Source organism: Rattus rattus, chromosome 9 (assembly GCF_011064425.1).
Source record: "Rattus rattus isolate New Zealand chromosome 9, Rrattus_CSIRO_v1, whole genome shotgun sequence".
Taxonomy (NCBI): domain Eukaryota; kingdom Metazoa; phylum Chordata; class Mammalia; order Rodentia; family Muridae; genus Rattus; species Rattus rattus.
In genome coordinates this window covers 55,993,485-56,010,923 of record NC_046162.1, presented here as the reverse complement: position 1 = coordinate 56,010,923, position 17,439 = coordinate 55,993,485, and the positions used below count along the sequence as shown (strand labels likewise).

Below are 17,439 nucleotides of genomic sequence, written 5' to 3'. Positions count from 1 at the left end.
CCCTGGATAAGGGGGAGCAGGCGGAAGACAGTGCCAAGGTGGCACGAGGCTGCCCACGTGCCTGGTCTGAGGTGGTGCTTGCTATATGCCAGACACCCGGAGGTGCTACTCTGAGGACCCAGGCCCCCAGCAGAGCATCTCGCAGGCTTTGGAAGCTGACCTCTGACCTGAGAGCAATCAGAATTTGGGTACCCCAACCCCCGCCCTGGATTCAGAGCCCCACCACCACCAGTGAGTCTTGGCTCTGCTTATAGCATCTGACGCCAGAGGGGCTGAAAATAGCCCCTGGTGAGGGGGGAGAGGGGGGAGAAGGGGGCTATTTAAAGGGCTCCGGAGGAGCAGGGCATAACAGAGGGATCAAGAAGGAATCATGGCCACTTCAGAGCTGAGCTGCCAAGTGTCTGAGGAAAACCAGGAGCGCAGGGAAGCCTTCTGGGCCGAGTGGAAAGACCTGACTCTGTCTACCCGGCCGGAAGAGGGGTGAGTGTGGATCATCTGGAATTCTGCCTCCCCTCCCCAAATGCCTGCTACATAGCAGAGTACACGCCCCTGAAGTTTCTGGGGCCCCTCCCCTGCTCCAGGGACCTGGCCATCCCCAAGGAGACCCCACTTAGCCCAAGACCAGAGAGCAGCTGCTCTCAGTTGATTCTCCTCATCTCTCCACTTTCAGATGCTCCCTGCATGAGGAGGATACAGAGAGGCATGAGACCTACCACCGGCAGGGACAGTGTCAGGCCGTGGTACAGCGCTCGCCATGGCTGGTGATGCGCCTGGGTATCCTCGGCCGTGGGCTGCAGGAATACCAGCTGCCGTACCAGCGGGTGCTGCCGCTACCCATCTTCACCCCCACCAAGGTGGGGGCCGCCAAGGAGGAACGCGAGGAGACCCCCATTCAGCTGCGGGAGCTGCTGGCCCTGGAGACAGCCCTGGGCGGCCAGTGCGTGGAGCGCCAGGACGTGGCTGAGATCACCAAGCAGCTTCCCCCGGTGGTGCCAGTCAGCAAACCCGGGCCCCTGCGGCGTACCCTGTCTCGGTCCATGTCTCAGGAAGCTCAGAGAGGCTGAGAGGACTGCGACCGATGCAGACTCTGATGTGTCTGCCTTGGGCTGGGCACTTCCTGCCTAGGACGATGGGGGAGAGCTGCTGGCCATGGCTGCTTTGTAGTTTGCCCAGAGGTGCGGGCCATGGGAGGAGGGAGCCAGAGGCCAGGATGCCTAGGTGTCCTGGGTCCCCACAGGGAGGGGAGCAAGGATGGTGGACACTAGGAGTGGAGAGCTGAGTACCCTCAGCCCCAGAAGAAGGGACAAGAGATTCTTTTGAGAGCCAGAGGCCCCGTGAGAGGCCCTGGAACCCGCCTGTGCGGTTACAGCGATGGAGTAGGAGAAGGAAGGATGTAGAATGCTCCGGAAGGATGCTTGGAGACCGGAAGGAGGGGGATGTAAAGAGGGTGAAAGCAGGGCAGGCCCCCAGCACCCTCTGTTAGCACTGCAATAAACGCTCAGCCATGTCCCAGGCTTGCATCGTTCTTTCTCTCCCTTCCTTCCTTCCTTCCTTCCTTCCTTCCTTCCTTCCTTCCTTCCTTCCTTCCTCTTTCCTTTCTTTTTTCTTTCTTTCTTTTCTTTTCTTTCTTTGTGGTTGGGGTGGGCATGAATGTCTCCCATGCACTTCTGGGAACAGCCAAGCATTTGAATTAAATATGGCATAACCAGAGGGTACACTCCATGCTTCTGGGTGGGGTACAGGGGCAGGGTTGTAAACAGAGTAACTGTGGTCCCCCTTCCTGTGCCTCTGCCCGGCCCTGGCTTCTGTGTCCAGTTCCTGGCACTGGGGAGTGTCCAGCAGGCCAGCTGGCATCAGGGTTTGTTTAAATGGTATCTGTGGACGATATGGAAGGGGCTGGCACCAGGGCTATCCTTGGCTGTGCCTTGGGGTGTGGATGGGGTCAGTGACCCTAAGACCCGTCAGTTGTAAATCCAGACAGAATCAAATCTTGGCTGGCATCAGGTGTTCCACCGTCCCTGGCCTGGGTGGGAGGACAGGGTTTAAGTTCCTATCTGTGACCTCCGCAGCTGTTGTCATGCTTCCTGTGCCAGCCTGGGTGTCTGGCCTTTAGGATAAGGAAGGGGCACAAAGGAGAACTGGATAGAAAGCCAGGACTATCTTAGCAGGGGCTGGTAACCCACCCACCCCAGAAAGGCAGAGGGCTCAAAGGGTTCCTGCTTCAGGAAGATTGAAGACACTGTTGCCAGGGCGGTTTGCCATTTTGGTTTATTTATTTTATGTGAGTACACTGTCACTGTCTTCAGACACACTAGAAGAGGGCATCAGATCTCATTACTGATGGTTGTGAGCCACCATGTGCTTGCTGGGAATTGAAATCAGGACCTCTGGAAGAGCATTCGGTGCTCTTAACCACTGAGCCACCTCTCCAGCCCGGTTTGCCCTTTTGAGTACATGGGAGGGAAGACAAGCACATTATGTGCCAGGCACCTAGAGCACCAAGCGGGACCTGAAGGCCAGGCCCTGCCAACTCCCCAGTGGGGAGAGGATTGTTGACTGAGGGGTGGGGGGTGAAGGACGGCAGGGTCCTCTACCTGTGAAAAACCAAAAAGTGCGCATGCGCTGCCTCTGTAGTGGCTGTGGCAGTACCAAGAATGTGTTCTGCACTCTCTGTTCTTACACGAGTCCGGTGTCCCTGACCTGGTAGGAACATCCTGAACCAACCATGCTTGCTGGACCTCAGATAAGCAGCGCATAGCCCCAGGGCCCCACAGGGGATGCCCCGATGTTCTGCTTGCTAAAAGCATTAGACCCCTCTCACCTGTATCTCTGCTGCCATCAGATGCTCGGGGCAGAGACCTGCTCAGTACCCAGGGCCACCAAGACAGAGGCCAGAACAGAGTGTCCTTTCTGAAGGAGGATAGAGATGGGGTAGAGGTCTGGAGGTGGGGATGGCAAGATAAAGAAGGGGAGTTTGTAAAGGGTACCCCGAGAGAGGGGAGGAGGCCGGGAAGGATGCTGGGACTGGGAACACGAGCTAGTTCAGACCTTGGGAAAGAGAAGGGATGGGATGCTGGACGGAGTCTGTGGGAGGCTGGAGAGGAGCCAGGAGGCCACTGGAACTGAGGCTGGGGGAGCAGAGCGGCACTGAAGCGATCAAGGGCCTGTAAAGATGGAGGGTTGTCAAGCAAGAGTAAAGCAAGAGTGGGGCAGGAGCGATGTTCTAAAGGGCGCCCTCCACATCTCTCCCCTCCCCCCCCCCGCGCGTCCAGCGCTCAGACACTAACTGAGATGGATGGGGTGACAGAGATGTGGCGGCCTCGGGCGCCTCATCCCTCAGCAGCCACCCACCCCTGTGATGGAGGGGTCTGGGCGGGGGGGGGGGAACCCAGTAGTAGATAAAGGGATGGGGAGGTTAGCGGAGATAGGCGGCCTCAACAGGAGCATGGACCGTGGCTCAGACCGGAAGCACACTGCAGGGATGGACTCTGACTCCGACCCTGGCCAGGCAGAGGTCGCCTTGGCTTACCAGCGCTTTGAGCCCCGCGCCTACCTCCGCAACAACTACGCGCCTCCTCGTGGGGACCTGAGCAACCCTGATGGTGTGGGGCCTTGGAAGCTTCGCTGCATGGCACAAGTCTTTGCCACCGGTGAGCACTGGAAACGGAGGCACGAGAGAGCAGAAGTCATAGGGAAATGAAACATGAAACGGGGAGAGAGAAACAAGAGTGTGCACTAAATGGGGAACCAAGAAGCAGAACTATAGGTGTGTAGCTGGCACAAACAGGAGAGGACGATGTCTTGGCTACTAGGGATGCGGAGGCTTGGAGGATTACTTGAGGCCCGGAATTGGAAGACTGACTAGACGACTTAAAGTCCTTTTCTTTCAAGGGGAGGATGCTTAAGATTGAGAGACAGATGGGACCAGGAGAGAGAAGAAGATGGGAGATGAAGAAGGAAATGAAGGAGAGAGAGAGGGAGAGGGAGAGAGGTTGGAGACTGCAAAGAGAGAGGCTCCATCCTTGGTGCCAAGGGATCTCCCCCACTAAATTGTAACTAGAGCTAGTTTCTGAGTGGTGGAACCCGAGTCAGAGGAGCCCTGTCAGCACAAGTGCCGGGGAGGACACGAGGGAGAGGGGTGGCTGAGGCAGGAACCCCCTGATATCCCCTCCTCTGCTCTACCAGGTGAGGTGTCTGGACAGGTCCTCATTGACATCGGCTCAGGCCCCACCATATACCAGCTGCTCAGTGCCTGTGCCCACTTCGAGGACATCACCATGACAGACTTCTTGGAGGTCAACCGGCAGGAGCTGGGACTCTGGCTGCGAGAGGAACCAGGAGCCTTCGACTGGAGTGTGTATAGCCAGCATGTCTGCCTCATCGAGGACAAGGGGTGAGAACTGGGCTGGGAGCTTCACAAGGAGTGGTGGGCGGGTGCTGGAGGGCGGTGGAGGACTGAGCCCCGCCTTGTGCCCCCTGTACAGTGAGTCCTGGCAGGAGAAAGAACGCCAGCTCCGAGCGAGGGTGAAGCGAGTCTTGCCCATTGATGTGCACAAGCCCCAGCCCCTGGGAGCTTCGGGCCTGGCACCCCTGCCTGCTGACGCCTTGGTCTCTGCCTTCTGCCTGGAGGCTGTGAGCCCGGATCTCCCAAGCTTCCGGCAGGCTTTGTATCATATCACGACGCTGCTGAGGCCCGGGGGTCATCTCCTCCTCATCGGGGCCCTGGAGGAGTCGTGGTACCTTGCTGGGGAGGCCAGGCTGTCTGTGGTTCCAGTGTCAGAGGAGGAGGTGAGGGAGGCCCTGGTCTGTGGTGGTTACGAGGTCCGAGACCTTCGCACCTACGTCATGCCTGCCCACCTCCGCACGGGTGTGGATGACGTCAAGGGTATCTTCTTTGCCTGGGCCCAGAAAATGGAGGTGCAGGTGTGAGGCTCCATTTGCCTCCCTAACTCCTTATCACCCAAAGTGGCACCTAATAAAGTAACAGTCCCCTGCCATGTCTGTGCTGTTTGTGACTCTCCTAGACGCAGGAATAGGAAAAGGTCTCCGAGGCTTAGGAGGAACCAATCCTAGCTTTTTCTTTTTGCCCTAGAAGCTTCCCTGAAGGCTGCTTTCTGTGCCACCCATTCTCCCCTCCCCAGGAAGGCCACACGGCACGTGCCGGGCGCTTGTGTGGTTCTCGCGGCTAGTCACCCAGCCTCAGCTGGGTAGCGGGTGCCACCAGCTTGCCCCCAGGTGAAGCTCGGAGAGCCTGAATAAGAGTCAGGGCTGGAGATCCGAGGGCTGAAGTGAAGAGGTGGAAGGTGTTAAGGTCCAGACGCAAATACAGGCTGAGACCCAAGAAGGCAAAAGCCAGTGCCAGCCCCAGCCCCAACCCCGGCCCCGGCCCTCCGCTGGCCTTGGGCTCTACTTGGCTCCATGCCTGGTCCCTACCACCCTCACTCTCACGTGCCCGGATAGAGATCAGCCATTGGCCAGTGATGCCTCCTTCCCTCCAGCCCACCTTATACACAGAGAGGGGCAGAGTCAGGGTGCGTGAGGCCAGGAATTGCTTTATTTTTTTTTCTTTTTTTCGGAGCTGGGGACCGAACCCAGGGCCTTGCACTTGCTAGGCAAGCGCTCTACCACTGAGCTAAATCCCCAACACCCAGGAATTGCTTTATTAAATCTGTCCTTTCCTGCCTCTGGCCTTAAAATTGTTCTTAGTAAAAAACAACAAAACCAAAACCCTAATAGGCTGCCCAAGTACCTGAGCTAGAGCCCTGGCATAGCTGTCCTCCCCCACAAAGGGGAGCAGAGGGCAGGGGCAGGCAGCCTTCCTGACCGGGCTGGTGCAGGATGCAGGCTGGATGGGTTCTGCTTGCCCTGAGATTGCCCCGGGAGAGTCCGGCTCTGACAAAGTTCTATAGCAGGGAACTGAGGTGGGAGATCCACCATCCCAAGATAAAGGAATAGGAGGCGGGGCACTCTTCCCCTCTCTCTGCCTTCCAGGGGCTAGTTCTCAAGGTGCTCTCAAGACATGTGGGGGGAGGTGTGTGATTTATGTGGGGTACAAAGGGCACGGGCGGGCACCCACATCCAGCATCCTAAAGTCATGTGCAGATACTAGCAGCAGGATGGCCTTGGGGCCTGGGGCTGACTTGGAGCTCAAGTGACTGTTGATGATGACTTGACCCCCCTGTTCTGCTTCAGCCTCCTACCAGCATGTTCCGTGCATGTTCGTCTCTTACACATACCTTCCCCAAATCACCCGCCCCCTGAACACACACCCACGCTGTACACTCTAAGTGAAGGCCCACAATCCCCCAGCTCACCGACTATCTGGTCGCCTGCTCCTGGCTTGGCCCATATCCCTCTATGTGTCAATGTGCCCACTCCCAACCAGAACAGCAGACTGGGTTCTCATCCTGAGCTTTCTGGGGTCCTGGCCCTGAAGTCGAGACTTGCAGGTTGCAGGAGGCAGGGCAGAAACCCTTAGTCCTCCCGGCAGCAGCCCAGTTCCTCAGACCCAGAGAGAAACTTGGGCAGCTGAAGAGCAGGCATCCAGTGCCACCTAGTGGTGCCCTGACAAAAAGAGATCCCAGTGTACCCGAAGGCCTGCGGGTGTGGTTTTGGGGGCAAGTGGAGGTACTCAGGGTGGTGCTATGGGGACGAGTGAGGTGGAAAGGGGGGCGGAGGTTGAGGACACAAAAGCAGTCCTCTCTGTAGACCTCAAAACACGGTCTCAGTTTAGCCCCAGGTACGGGATAGCTGCCTCTTCCCTGTCCCAGACGTGAGGTGGGAGCTCCCAAGACAGGTTCCACGTGAGGGCCAGCAATGGCCAGGTAGCTACAGGCTTTCAGGTCCGAACCCCACATGGTCAAGTTCAAGAAGCTAAAAGGAGAAAAACCATTCCTCTCAGGGGGAGAAGGGAAAAGCCTCGGGGACGAGGCAGAGCCGCTCCCTCCTGGCCTCTCTAGTCCAGCTTGAACATAGCTTCAGATTCCTTCAGTAGGTACAGGCTGTCGTCCTCCAGAAACCTGTGGGTGGAGAGATGAGCCCACTGAGGCAGACACCCAGGTCAGAGAACGTCCCAGACGGTGGGGGGGGGACAGCAGGCAAGTAGGAGGGGGAGCAGGCAAGGAAGGGCAGAGAAAGGAAAACCTGAGGCTGGGCGGAGCACTGACCTGAAGAAGAGGGTGTGGACGGGGATGGTGCTGATGTGCCAGATGGCGTGAGCATCCAGAACCCAGAAGAGGGGCGGGAAGTCGAGCAGCTCCAGCAGGGACAGCCCCTGCAGCAGCACCACCACCACCATACACCTGCGGGTGTGAGGTAGGCGCCGGTGGTTCCGTAGGCACCAGACCAGCCACCACGCCAGATTCACCAGGCCTGGGGGGCAGGGACAGGAGCGGTGTCCTCACTGGATCTCCCTCTGGATTCGAGCTGCCTTCCCCCCGACTCTCCCCAGCCCCAGCCTCCCATCGCAGCTTCCCCCCCCCCAAGAATCCACCCCCCATGCCCAGCCACGGCTCTCCGAGGGAGCTCACCTATAGCCACGTTGGCCATCATATTGTAGCCGTAGTCGAAATGGACAAGGCTCAGGTAGGAGATGTGTCCTGTCAGCAGCAGCAGCAGCAGGGCACCGAAGGCACTGGCCACGGTTGGGTGCTGCAGTCCCACGGTCCTGTCCAGCCACCCAGAACAGCTCAGAGAGCAGCTGGCTGTCCTCGGAGCTGTGTCCCCTCAACTGTTTCCTAGCCCAGAGGGTTGAGGGCTCTCAGAAGCCACTGCCCTGTCCCTCTCCCACCAAGCTGGCTGTTTCAGAGAAACCAAAGGCCACAGCTCCCAGAGAAGCCAGGTCCACCTCTCTCAGGTGTCCTCCCCCACCCAGGTGGGGCCTGTGGAGATGTGAGGACATGTGCAGTCCCCTCTCTGCCCCTAGCCCCAGGTGCTCACCTGACACAGCACAGGTAAACAGAATGCAGGATGACGGCTGAAGCACAGAAGTAGTCCATCTTCTGAGGGTGGGAGAGCCCATGGGGCCAGGTGAGAGAGCAGAGTGTGGCCCAGGGCCCACAGAGGAGCCCCAGGGCATGAGGCAGGGAAGGGACAGAGCCTGAACTTGCAGTGAGCAGGAGCCCTATCTCTCACCCCTCTGCCTATGGCTGTCTCACTGTGTCCACGTTACAGAGCATTTAGAACGACTCAGCATGCACGGTGCGGAGAGGGCCCTCGTTAGAAGGGCACACCATGGGACTCAAAACGTCATTTGGGATGTGACAGACATGGACTCCAATTGTGATCACGGTAGCTGGGTAACCCTGGAAAGTGACTTCATCCCCTCCGCCCACCCCCCCTCAGCTCAGTGGCCTTATAGGTCAGAAAGCCAATGACAGAAGACAGAACTCCCCTGGCAAGATCCAGGTATGGCCCCATGCACTGCCTGGTTTGGGATGCCTGCCTTCACTCTGTGAAGCCTGCCTTGCCCTCTCCTGGGCTCCTCTGGGGCTGTCCCAGGCAGGGGGCTGGGAGGTGCTCACCTCTGTGAGGTCAGTGTCCCTGGTATGGAAGACTGTGGACCAGAACCAAGCATTGAGAGACACCTGAGGAAGGAGAGGCTGGTCAGCATGCTGCCCAAGGAGGAGGAGACTGTGGAGCTCTGCTAGAGAAAGTGTTTCCTATGCCCTGAGAGTCCATTGAAAGAGCCAGCAGAGGACTCACTTCCAACCTAACCCAGTCCCCTCGGGAGGATTTCCCACCACTGTAAACTACCACCCAATCCCCCAGGCCAGAAGAGCTGTAGCTTCCACAGGTTCTGGCCTGGCCACGGAACCAGTCCTGGCAGATTCAAGTTCCCAAATTACCCAATCTTTAAGACAACAGCCCCCAGGGCCCTGCCTCCTCCCGACTGCCAGGTGATGACAGCCCCACCCCAGCCCGTGGGAGCCTGTGACCTCAGCTTCTGGGGGCGGGAATGAGGTGGGTGGGGTGGGGGGACTTGAGCTAGCTTGGGGTGTGTCAGGTGGAATAGCAATCCCGGGAGGGAGATGAAGCTGATCCCACTGGAGTCTAGCCTCTGAGGAAGGCAGTGGCCAACCTAGCCCAGCTTCCTCCTGGCCAGGCTGGCCTAACCCGCCGAGCCAGTAGCTGTTCTAGAGTTCTGGGAGGAGCAGGGGCAGAATAGCAGAATGGCCCAGGGGAATGCCGGGGGCCCTCTTCCCAGAACTGGGCAGTGTGTGAGACTTGCAGATGCACCATATTGTGGGAGTCCGTGCTGGTGCTTTCTTCCAGACCCGAGTTCCCAGCAAAGGCCCCAGTTACGGAGAGAAGAGCAAGCTAGGGTGGAGACACAAACCAGACGCTGAGAAATCGGTGGCAGCTCGTCACAAAAGGAAGGGAAGGGCTTGGCCTGTCATACTTGGGAGACTGGGCAGAGACACTTGCCGCACAGGCCTGTGGGAGCTGCCCACTTAAGTACCACGGCAAGTGGCCAGTCAGGGGGGACACAGGGACAGGTCAGGAAGCCAGTCTGTAGGGTCCCATGGTAGAAGGATGAGACATAGCCGAGCTCCTGAGACTGCTAAGAGCCCCGGGTAACACAGAGGGCAGAGTGGAGGAAAGGTGGGGCTTCTGATGCTGGGCTGTGGCTCTGGGAGCTCTCTGTTCCCACCCACTGCTGAGCCGGGCTTATCTCAGCCTGCGAGTCCCTCACAGTGCCTTCTACTTAGCGAAGGCTACCTGAAGAACGGCCTCTGAAGCCTTCGGGAGGCTCTGAGGTGCATCCCATGGTGGGTAGGCTTCTTCTGGCTTTTCCCTCAGGCTTGGAGAGGTGGCTTTACATTTCCTGGTTGTGCTCCTCAGCCTGGTACCGAATCTGAGAGGGGAGGTCACAGCCTGTGTCCCATGCCAGCTTCAGCTACTCATTCTCAATAAGCAGACTTTCCAATGTGGCCACTCCACACGGAATATATCTCCTTTTGTGGTTTGCCACTATTAGTCTGGCTTTTTAAATTGGTTTATTGAGGATGAGTGGCCAAACCTGACTTGGAACACGGGTTATGACCTTTAAGTTCAGAACAAGTCTAAGCTCTCTCTCTTCAGCTGGGACAGGCCTGGGTGGCCCTCACCCCCTCCCTCGTGAGATCTGTCATGAGTCCGTGTGGGGAGAGGGGTGACCCCAGGCTGGAGACAGGGACCCAGCGGTCACCAGGATCAGGCAGACCAGGTGCAGGGACATCTTAGGGAGGACAGTGGCCCTGGAACCTGTGTGGGAGGGAGGAGATGAAGGCAGCAGGCACTGGCAGCCAGCCAGGAGTCCTTGTCACCCACAGCAGGAAGGGGGAGGTGACAAGAGGGCTGATCTAAGTGGCAGTTGGAACACTGGAAGGAGAGGGCAGAGGTGCTCTGGGCCAGGCCTGAGTGCCACAGACAGGTGGGGGCTGCTGGGTTCCTTATCTGCATGACTCCCAGGGGCCTTCTACGCACTGAGTCCTATCTGAAGCCTGTACTCTACACCCCTGGGATGTCCGTCTCTCTTAGGGAGTATCCCATGAACAGTGGGGTCTTTCTGATACTTTCCTCAAAGTATTGCTGAGAAAGCAGGCCCTGGACCCAAACCTGGGGCTTTAATGCTCTAAGCACGGCACAGCATTTCCTGTGTGTCCTGTCCTCAGGCAATGTATTTACCTGTTCTGCTTCATTTTCCCGCTACCTGTGGTTTTTACTGCTGCCACCTGGTACACAGGTGACCCATGAGCCTCTGTTTTCTTCATCATGTCCACCAGGCCACCCCCATGTCCCTGCATCCTCAAGGGCCACCAAATTCCAGATTAAAGCATGGGGCTCTCGGGCCCCAGCTCCCACGGTGCAGACTATGGGAAGAGCCCATTTTCGAGCTCCCAAGCCACTGCCCCGTCAGTATGGTCTCAGCAGGTGCTGGTTCCCCTCAGAGCTTGTAGTCAGACACAAACAGAGGACAGATGGACAGGGAAGGGAGGGGAAACCCCACGCATACACAACTGTTCTACGCTCCTCCTCGGTTGTGCCCAGTGTGGTGGGAGGGACCGACAGGGGAGGTGAGAACTGTGTGTAAACAATGAGAATGGGGGACATGGGGCCCCGGGGTGACAGCGTTGTTGGGGTGAGGGGACAGGAGGCGGGTGGAGGGAATCAGGGGGCTGTTTCAGTTTGCTGGCAAATACAAAAACAGACGAAAATATCACAGCCGCGAAACTGCTTGGATGCCAAGTGAGCCAGATCTGTCAGGAATTTGACCCCAGTGTTAAGCCCCAGTGCTCGGGGCTGTCATTGACACCATCACGGTGGGGACAAGTGGATCTTTAAATAGCTTGGTGTCTCAGAAGCGGGGGAGGCAGAATGTTAAATATGATGTCTGCTGCCATCCTATCCCCTCCTGGGGCCACAGGGGCCACAGTCGAGCCGGGCAAGACTGCCTTGGGTTCCCTCCAAGGGGAGGTGGGGCTTTCCCCCCCATCATCAAAGGAGAACTCCTGGGCTAGTGAGACATTTTGGGTGAAGGTACTTGTGCCAAACCTGACTGGCCTTCGCTCAAACCCCAGGACCTCCATGATAAGAGAGAGTCAATAAGATAATAATAATTTTACAGTCTAACCATACACAAGCCATGGCGTGAGCATTCACTGTGCGCCTAGATGCACAAACCAATCCATCAACATTTGTAAAAGGTTTCTTGTTTCCTAACATTGTTTGTTTCACTAGATTTTTGTCTGACAGTTGGGAAGTCCTTCCTGAAGGCTAGCCATTATTCCCCTAGAGTTTCAGCCTACCTCTTCTCTTCTCCTTCCCTCCGGAGAGGAGGTCCAATCAGTGCCTAGCAAATCATCTCCCATCTATATCTGAGGCCCTTCCCCTGCTAGATAAAGGTAGGAAATGAATTGGTTTGGCCTCCTAGCTTTGGCAGAGGGCCAGCCCCCCATAAATTCAAAGGGCCACAGCATGTAGAACTCTACCTGTTCAGGCCAAACCTAGGTCTAGACGGCAAGGCAGGGGCCACCCTCTTCTGCTGAAGTTTCACAGGCTCCACTAAGGGATAGAGTTATCAGAGAAGAGACAGCCCTGCTTCCCCCCCGCTCCCCCACGGCAGAACCTCAAGCTGGCAAGGGGCCCTTCTATCCACAGCCCAGCACACATGAGAGTCACGCTTGTGCTAGAAGACCCGGCCCAGGATAAAGTCCACTGCCACACCCTCCAGGCAGAAACACAAGGCTCAATGGCAAGTGTGAAATCCAGCCTAGAGTACATGTTGTGGGGCCTGCCTACTACAGCAAAGCCCAGGGGTCCAGAGGCAGGAAGAGTGAACCTTAAGGGCCATCCTGGGCTAAATAATGAGACCCCTCCCATCTCAGCAGGAACAAAAACTAACTCATTCAACCAGTGGACTCTGTGCCCCTGTGTCTCTAGAATACGTCATAAGGGCAAGAAAGAGCCCCAGTAACCTTAGCATCTGCCCCCTCCCAGAAGACCTGCCCTACTTTCTAACTCTTAGGTTTTGCTGAGCTTCCCGGTGTGTCTAGGACCTGCTTCCCAGGCTGACTGGGCCTTTGCACAGGATTTGCGCTGGAATTCCCAGCTACACAAATGCAAAATATGATTCTGCCCCTAGCAAATGCTCAGCCAGTGCTCATCCCAGGGAACATTCAGGCCCCAGAGCCCAGTGGTGTGGTGCTAGAGGCTAGCCCCATCTCCTCTATGTGCTGCCTTGTTAGCTGTTATCTGGGGCCAAAGCCTTATGTGTCTGACTCTTACTCAGAGAGCACAGGTACACGATGAGGATCCCACAGCACATGCTGGTCAAGGGCTGAGGACAAGCCTGGCACCACATGCATGTGGCATGTGGCCCTTCTTCAGTAGCACTTACTGTTCTAGAATGTACTATGTAGCCCAGGATAGCTTTGGACTCATACCTGCCTCCCCTCTTGGGCTCTGGCATTGCAGACACGAGTCACCACATCCAGCCATAACTACTGTTTTCAGACTTAAATTTGTCTTCGTTTTTTTGAAGCAGAGATTCTCCGTGTAATAACCCTGGCTTTCCTGGAACTGCTTTGTAGACTAGGCTAGACTTGAACCCACAGAGATCCTCTTGTCTCTGCACCCTGAGTGCTGGGATGAAAGATGAGAGTCACCAAGCCTGCTCCCCCCTCCACCGCCAAAATTAAGATAAGGTATCAACTGTGCAACTTATGGTGAACTCAGACTTGAAGTCCTCCTGCCTCAGCCTCCTGAGTGCTGGGATTGCATCGTGGTCATTCTGCCCAACTGTCCCAAATTCGTAATTTTTTTCCTTCTCTTTTCTTTTCGCTGTTATTCCATAGCCTTTGACAGTTATAATCACTGAAGGGCGAGTACTAGGCCTAACACCCCCTTCCATGTCCGTCCCTTCGTCAGATCAGCCTGTGTGCACCTCAGCACACACTGTGCCATCAGCTATGGTCAGAGTCCTCCAACCACTAGACCAGGAGTGGCCTTCTTCTTGCTTGTCCTGTGGTTTTTGGCCTTTTGGGCCAACAGAAGCCCTTATCCTCTGCTGTCTTCACACTTCCTGGTTTTGTCTAGAAGAGTCCCGTTCTTCTTGTATTTACCCTGACACCCTCAACTCCTCACGGCTGTCTCACGTCAGGGAGGCCTTCCTCTGTTGCCCTGTAGGCCCATCCCCATCGAGTGCCCTACAGCGCCTCCCTCCACTGGGCTTTCTTCAAGGCTGTACTTTGACATCTAATCGGGGATTTGTGAAATTAGGACCAGAGGGCAAGGAACTGTGTTTTTACATGTTTGGGGGCCTCCAGCACCCAGCAAAGTGCTTATCCCACAGCAGGTGTCCAATGGACACGAATGGAGGCTCTTACAGCAGGAAGGGGAATGAGTGGGATTTCTCCCTTATGGCCTATCATAGAAGCTCTGACAGACATCCATTGCACCCCCTTTCCTATCCCAAGGTGCCCATCTGGACCCAAGACCACATTTCTTCAATGGTTCTGAAGCCATGGATTCTAGTTCCTCAGACCAGCCACACTGGTGAGGCTAGGCGGTCTTTCCTACTCAGCTGGACTCACCTGGGTTCTCTGAGGACAGACACAGGACTAGACTGAGCTCTTATAAGAACCCTGGGCCAGGACAAAAGTCACATTAATCCTCCAGAGGGGTCTTGGAAAGACCTGCAGGCTCTCCACTATCCACTTCCCATCGCTGTTAGTAAACCGCCCCACGGAGTCTCTTTGTAGCCTCCTCACTTAGGACAAGAGTGACTTTGTCCTCCCTCCTCCTGAGAACACTGCCCTGGCTAAGCCTACTGCCGCACCGTTCATTTCTGCCATGCCGGACTACCACACACTTAAGCTGTGGAAAAGAGAGAAACTGGTTGCTAGAAGCCCAGCACCGGGGACGTAAGAGCTCCTCTGCTCAGAGCAGGGTACAGAGTGTCCTGCCAGGCTACCTACCCAAGCGAAGGCCATGCAGGTGTGGTACATGGGGGAGGAGGCTGGCACGGAGGCGCGATAGCGGCAGAGCATCACCAGGCTGGCCAGGCCATTGAGGAGCGAGGCCAGGGCAGAAGCTGGCTCTTGGATGAACAGGAACCGGGAGAAGGGCCACTGAAAAGGGAGCACAGGGAGGAGGGTGAGGAGAGGCAGCCCCTAACCAGCGCGGTCCACCTTTTCATGATGGCTGCATTAACGGCACTCCAGCTGGTTCCTCAGCTCAGGATTTCAAGTTCTCTCAAGTCAATGAGTGTCTCTCCAGAAGTCCCTGGTTAAGATGAGAGTCTTTCCCTGGCTGGCGTGCACTGGCATGGGAGCCTGGCTCTGGGGACAGCAGACACATGAGGTGAAACCATACAGACGTGCTATCCAGGTCTGGGTCCCACCCCTCCTCAATTGATTGCCATCGTTTTCGGGGTGCCTGATTGCTTTGTGGTAAACTAGGGTGACCAGTTCCTGCCACAGGCCAAAGTGAGGTAATAGTGGGTCGAAGGGCACGAAGCGGCTGGGAAGTCTGATGGGTATTTCTGGTGGTCTAGACTCTCATTGGAGAAGCAGGGGGAGAAACACCTTAGTTAGGACCAGTGGGTATTTCCACCAGCCCTGAGAACCTCAGCACTACTGCAAGGGGACACAGATCTTTCTACGTGTGTCTTTGTTTTTTGGAGAGAGGGGCCCACTCTGAAGCCTTGGCTACACCAACTAGGTGGGCCTCAAGTTCATTGAGAGAGCCACCTGTCTCTGCCTCCCAAGAGCTGGTATTAAAGGTGTGGACCACCACCACGCTTGGCTTGAGACACAGCCCTTATTCCTCCAAATTCAGAAGCAGGACAGACACATTAGCACCATGGGAAAGCAAGAGATTCTAAGCACAAGTTCCTGTCCTATCTCTCCCTCCCTGGGACCCCGGCCTCTGACTGCTGGGACAGCCTGGACCAACTCGGGCTGGAGGACCGCCATGTTCCTTCCCTGAGCCTCCCTCCGACTCACCTTGCCATGGAACTGAGGCACCCTGTAGCCCTCCTGAAGATAGAGACCAACAGTGAGCCACATACACTCATACTTGCAGTCGTCCCGACAAGTCCAGCCTGAAACAAACAAACAGGACCTACAGACAAGTCCTGGCTGAGGGAGGCATCAGCCGCCCGGGAGCCCAGGCATGAATGGAGGCCAAGAGGACCTGAAGGCTGGACAGAACCAGAGGGAATCTCAAGATCTTACTTCCCAGTTGGACAGAGAAGAAAGGGTGGGTGCACACACACACACACACACACACACACACACACACAGAGAGAGAGAGAGAGAGAGAGAGAGAGAGAGAGAGAGAGAGAGAGAGAGAGAGAAAGAAAGAATATTGCAGCGAGAGCCCAAGCTCTCGGCATTTGACAGGCCTCTCTTGGAGAAGACCTGGATTCATGTTTGTCCATTCTGAGCCCAGGGACGAGTCGCTGGTGCCTTCCTACCTCCTGTGAAAATCAAGCTCAGACCTTTCACCTAACTCCTCATGTTCCCAGCTGCCTTTGTTCCTTCACTGCCACTAATCTTCCTGCTCCCTGCTCTCCGGGTAAACCAAGGTGCTGCCTGTACCCAAATCCTCCTAGGACCTCCAAGCTCTCTGTTGCCTCTGTCTGGGATGGGAAGGGGGTAGTAAGGAGGATGAGCTGTTGGTCAAACAGGCTAGAACTGGGAACGATCCTTTCCCCCTTTACAGACTGTGTGACCTTGGGCAACGTACTTAATCTATCTCTCTGAGTGTTCCCTTCTTTAAAGTGGATTAGGGAAAGTATCTAACAGGGTTGTGGTGAAAGCCAACTGACCTGCTGTGACACCTGTCAAACATTTGTGCTCAATATGTTGTTGGTTGGCATCAATTCCATCCCGTTTAAATTGTTCCCTGGTTGTCCCTGTCTCCACCCACTGAAGCAAACTCCATCTCTTTCACTTCCAAATGCGTATAGTGCTGAATCTATGGGTCCATTAGGTCTCAAACCATTCTGTCTTGGAGAAGGCTAATATTCACCTGCTTGGGGACTGTAAGCCCGGAGGGGCAGGATCCTGGCCTGACTCCTGGGTTATTTCAGGTCTTCTACTTTATATTTAACAAGTAGTGGTCTGAATAAATAAAATGAAGCCTCTAAAAAGGTGGGACAGTCTTATGCAATACCTGCCCCCCGCCCCCCCTCCAGACATTCAGGAGGCTCCAGACATTAACACTCATAAGAGACCGCAGAGGGAAACTGAGGTTCTGATTTGCAGAACAGGAGGGCATAGTGGGAGGGGCTAAAGACAACGGGCGGGGCTTACACGGGTGGGTGGGGCTTACCAGCTAGGCTCATGTAGATTGGCTGGCGGGAGCGGAAGTGCTTCAGTGCGTCCCCCGAACAGTTCCGTTCCTCGCACCGCAGCACGCAGTCGCGGTACACCGGCTCGCGGTCGCCCTGGGAACTCCCTGCGAGTCCCACTGCCAAGGTTAGCAGCAGCAGCGGCACCGTCCGCCTGGCCATCCTGTCACTCTGCCCGACCGCTGAGGGAGGAGCTTGGAAGAGTACGAAGTCCCACTTCCGTAGCAACCGGAAGTACCTGTGTTCATGGTTGCAACCTCCGCTGACGCCCTCCCGCTTTAAATAAAAGTTCCCGGATTTCAGTGGGCGGGCCCCACTTCTAAACTGCTGTCTCTTATAATATACAGCATTCAAAGAGAAGGGGCGGTTCGCGTTCAGGAGCAAATTAAGTGTATTTTCTTCCTTCTGTTTTCCACGGTCTCTGTTTCAAGCAGACGCCTTTCTGTCATCCGTTCTCTTAGATTCCAGTTTCTGGGTGCCCCACTTCTCCCAATTTCTTATGTCATCACCTTTATTAAAGACGCTGCCGTTAAAAGAGCTGCAGAACTTCTAAACAGGTGTCTTTGTCTCTACTTTGGTCCCCTCCCGTAGGCATTTCT

The 17,439-nt window shown here is 56.0% G+C and overlaps 3 protein-coding genes across 3 annotated transcripts; 2 read left to right on the top strand and 1 right to left on the bottom strand.

Moving 5' to 3' along the window:
• The first annotated feature begins 341 nt into the window (after positions 1-341).
• Positions 342-1,509, top strand: Tcap (titin-cap). The gene is made up of 2 exons (XM_032913967.1): positions 342-480; positions 671-1,509. The coding sequence occupies exons 1-2, from the start codon at positions 371-373 to the stop codon at positions 1,062-1,064; spliced, it is 504 nt and encodes a 167-aa protein (XP_032769858.1). The 5' UTR covers positions 342-370; the 3' UTR covers positions 1,065-1,509.
• Positions 1,510-3,431: 1,922 nt separating this feature from the next.
• On the top strand, positions 3,432-4,995 carry Pnmt (phenylethanolamine N-methyltransferase). Its single transcript, XM_032913375.1, has 3 exons — positions 3,432-3,650; positions 4,186-4,393; positions 4,485-4,995. The coding sequence occupies exons 1-3, from the start codon at positions 3,446-3,448 to the stop codon at positions 4,927-4,929; spliced, it is 858 nt and encodes a 285-aa protein (XP_032769266.1). The 5' UTR covers positions 3,432-3,445; the 3' UTR covers positions 4,930-4,995.
• Positions 4,996-5,647: 652 nt separating this feature from the next.
• On the bottom strand, positions 5,648-17,101 carry Pgap3 (post-GPI attachment to proteins phospholipase 3). The gene is made up of 7 exons (XM_032913425.1): positions 16,822-17,101; positions 15,489-15,586; positions 14,460-14,612; positions 8,523-8,585; positions 7,939-8,000; positions 7,530-7,666; positions 5,648-7,371 (listed from the first exon to the last, which is right to left on the bottom strand). Exons 1-7 carry the CDS (start codon positions 17,000-17,002, stop codon positions 7,061-7,063), a joined length of 1,005 nt encoding a protein of 334 aa, XP_032769316.1. The 5' UTR covers positions 17,003-17,101; the 3' UTR covers positions 5,648-7,060.
• Between the last annotated feature and the right edge of the window lie 338 nt (positions 17,102-17,439).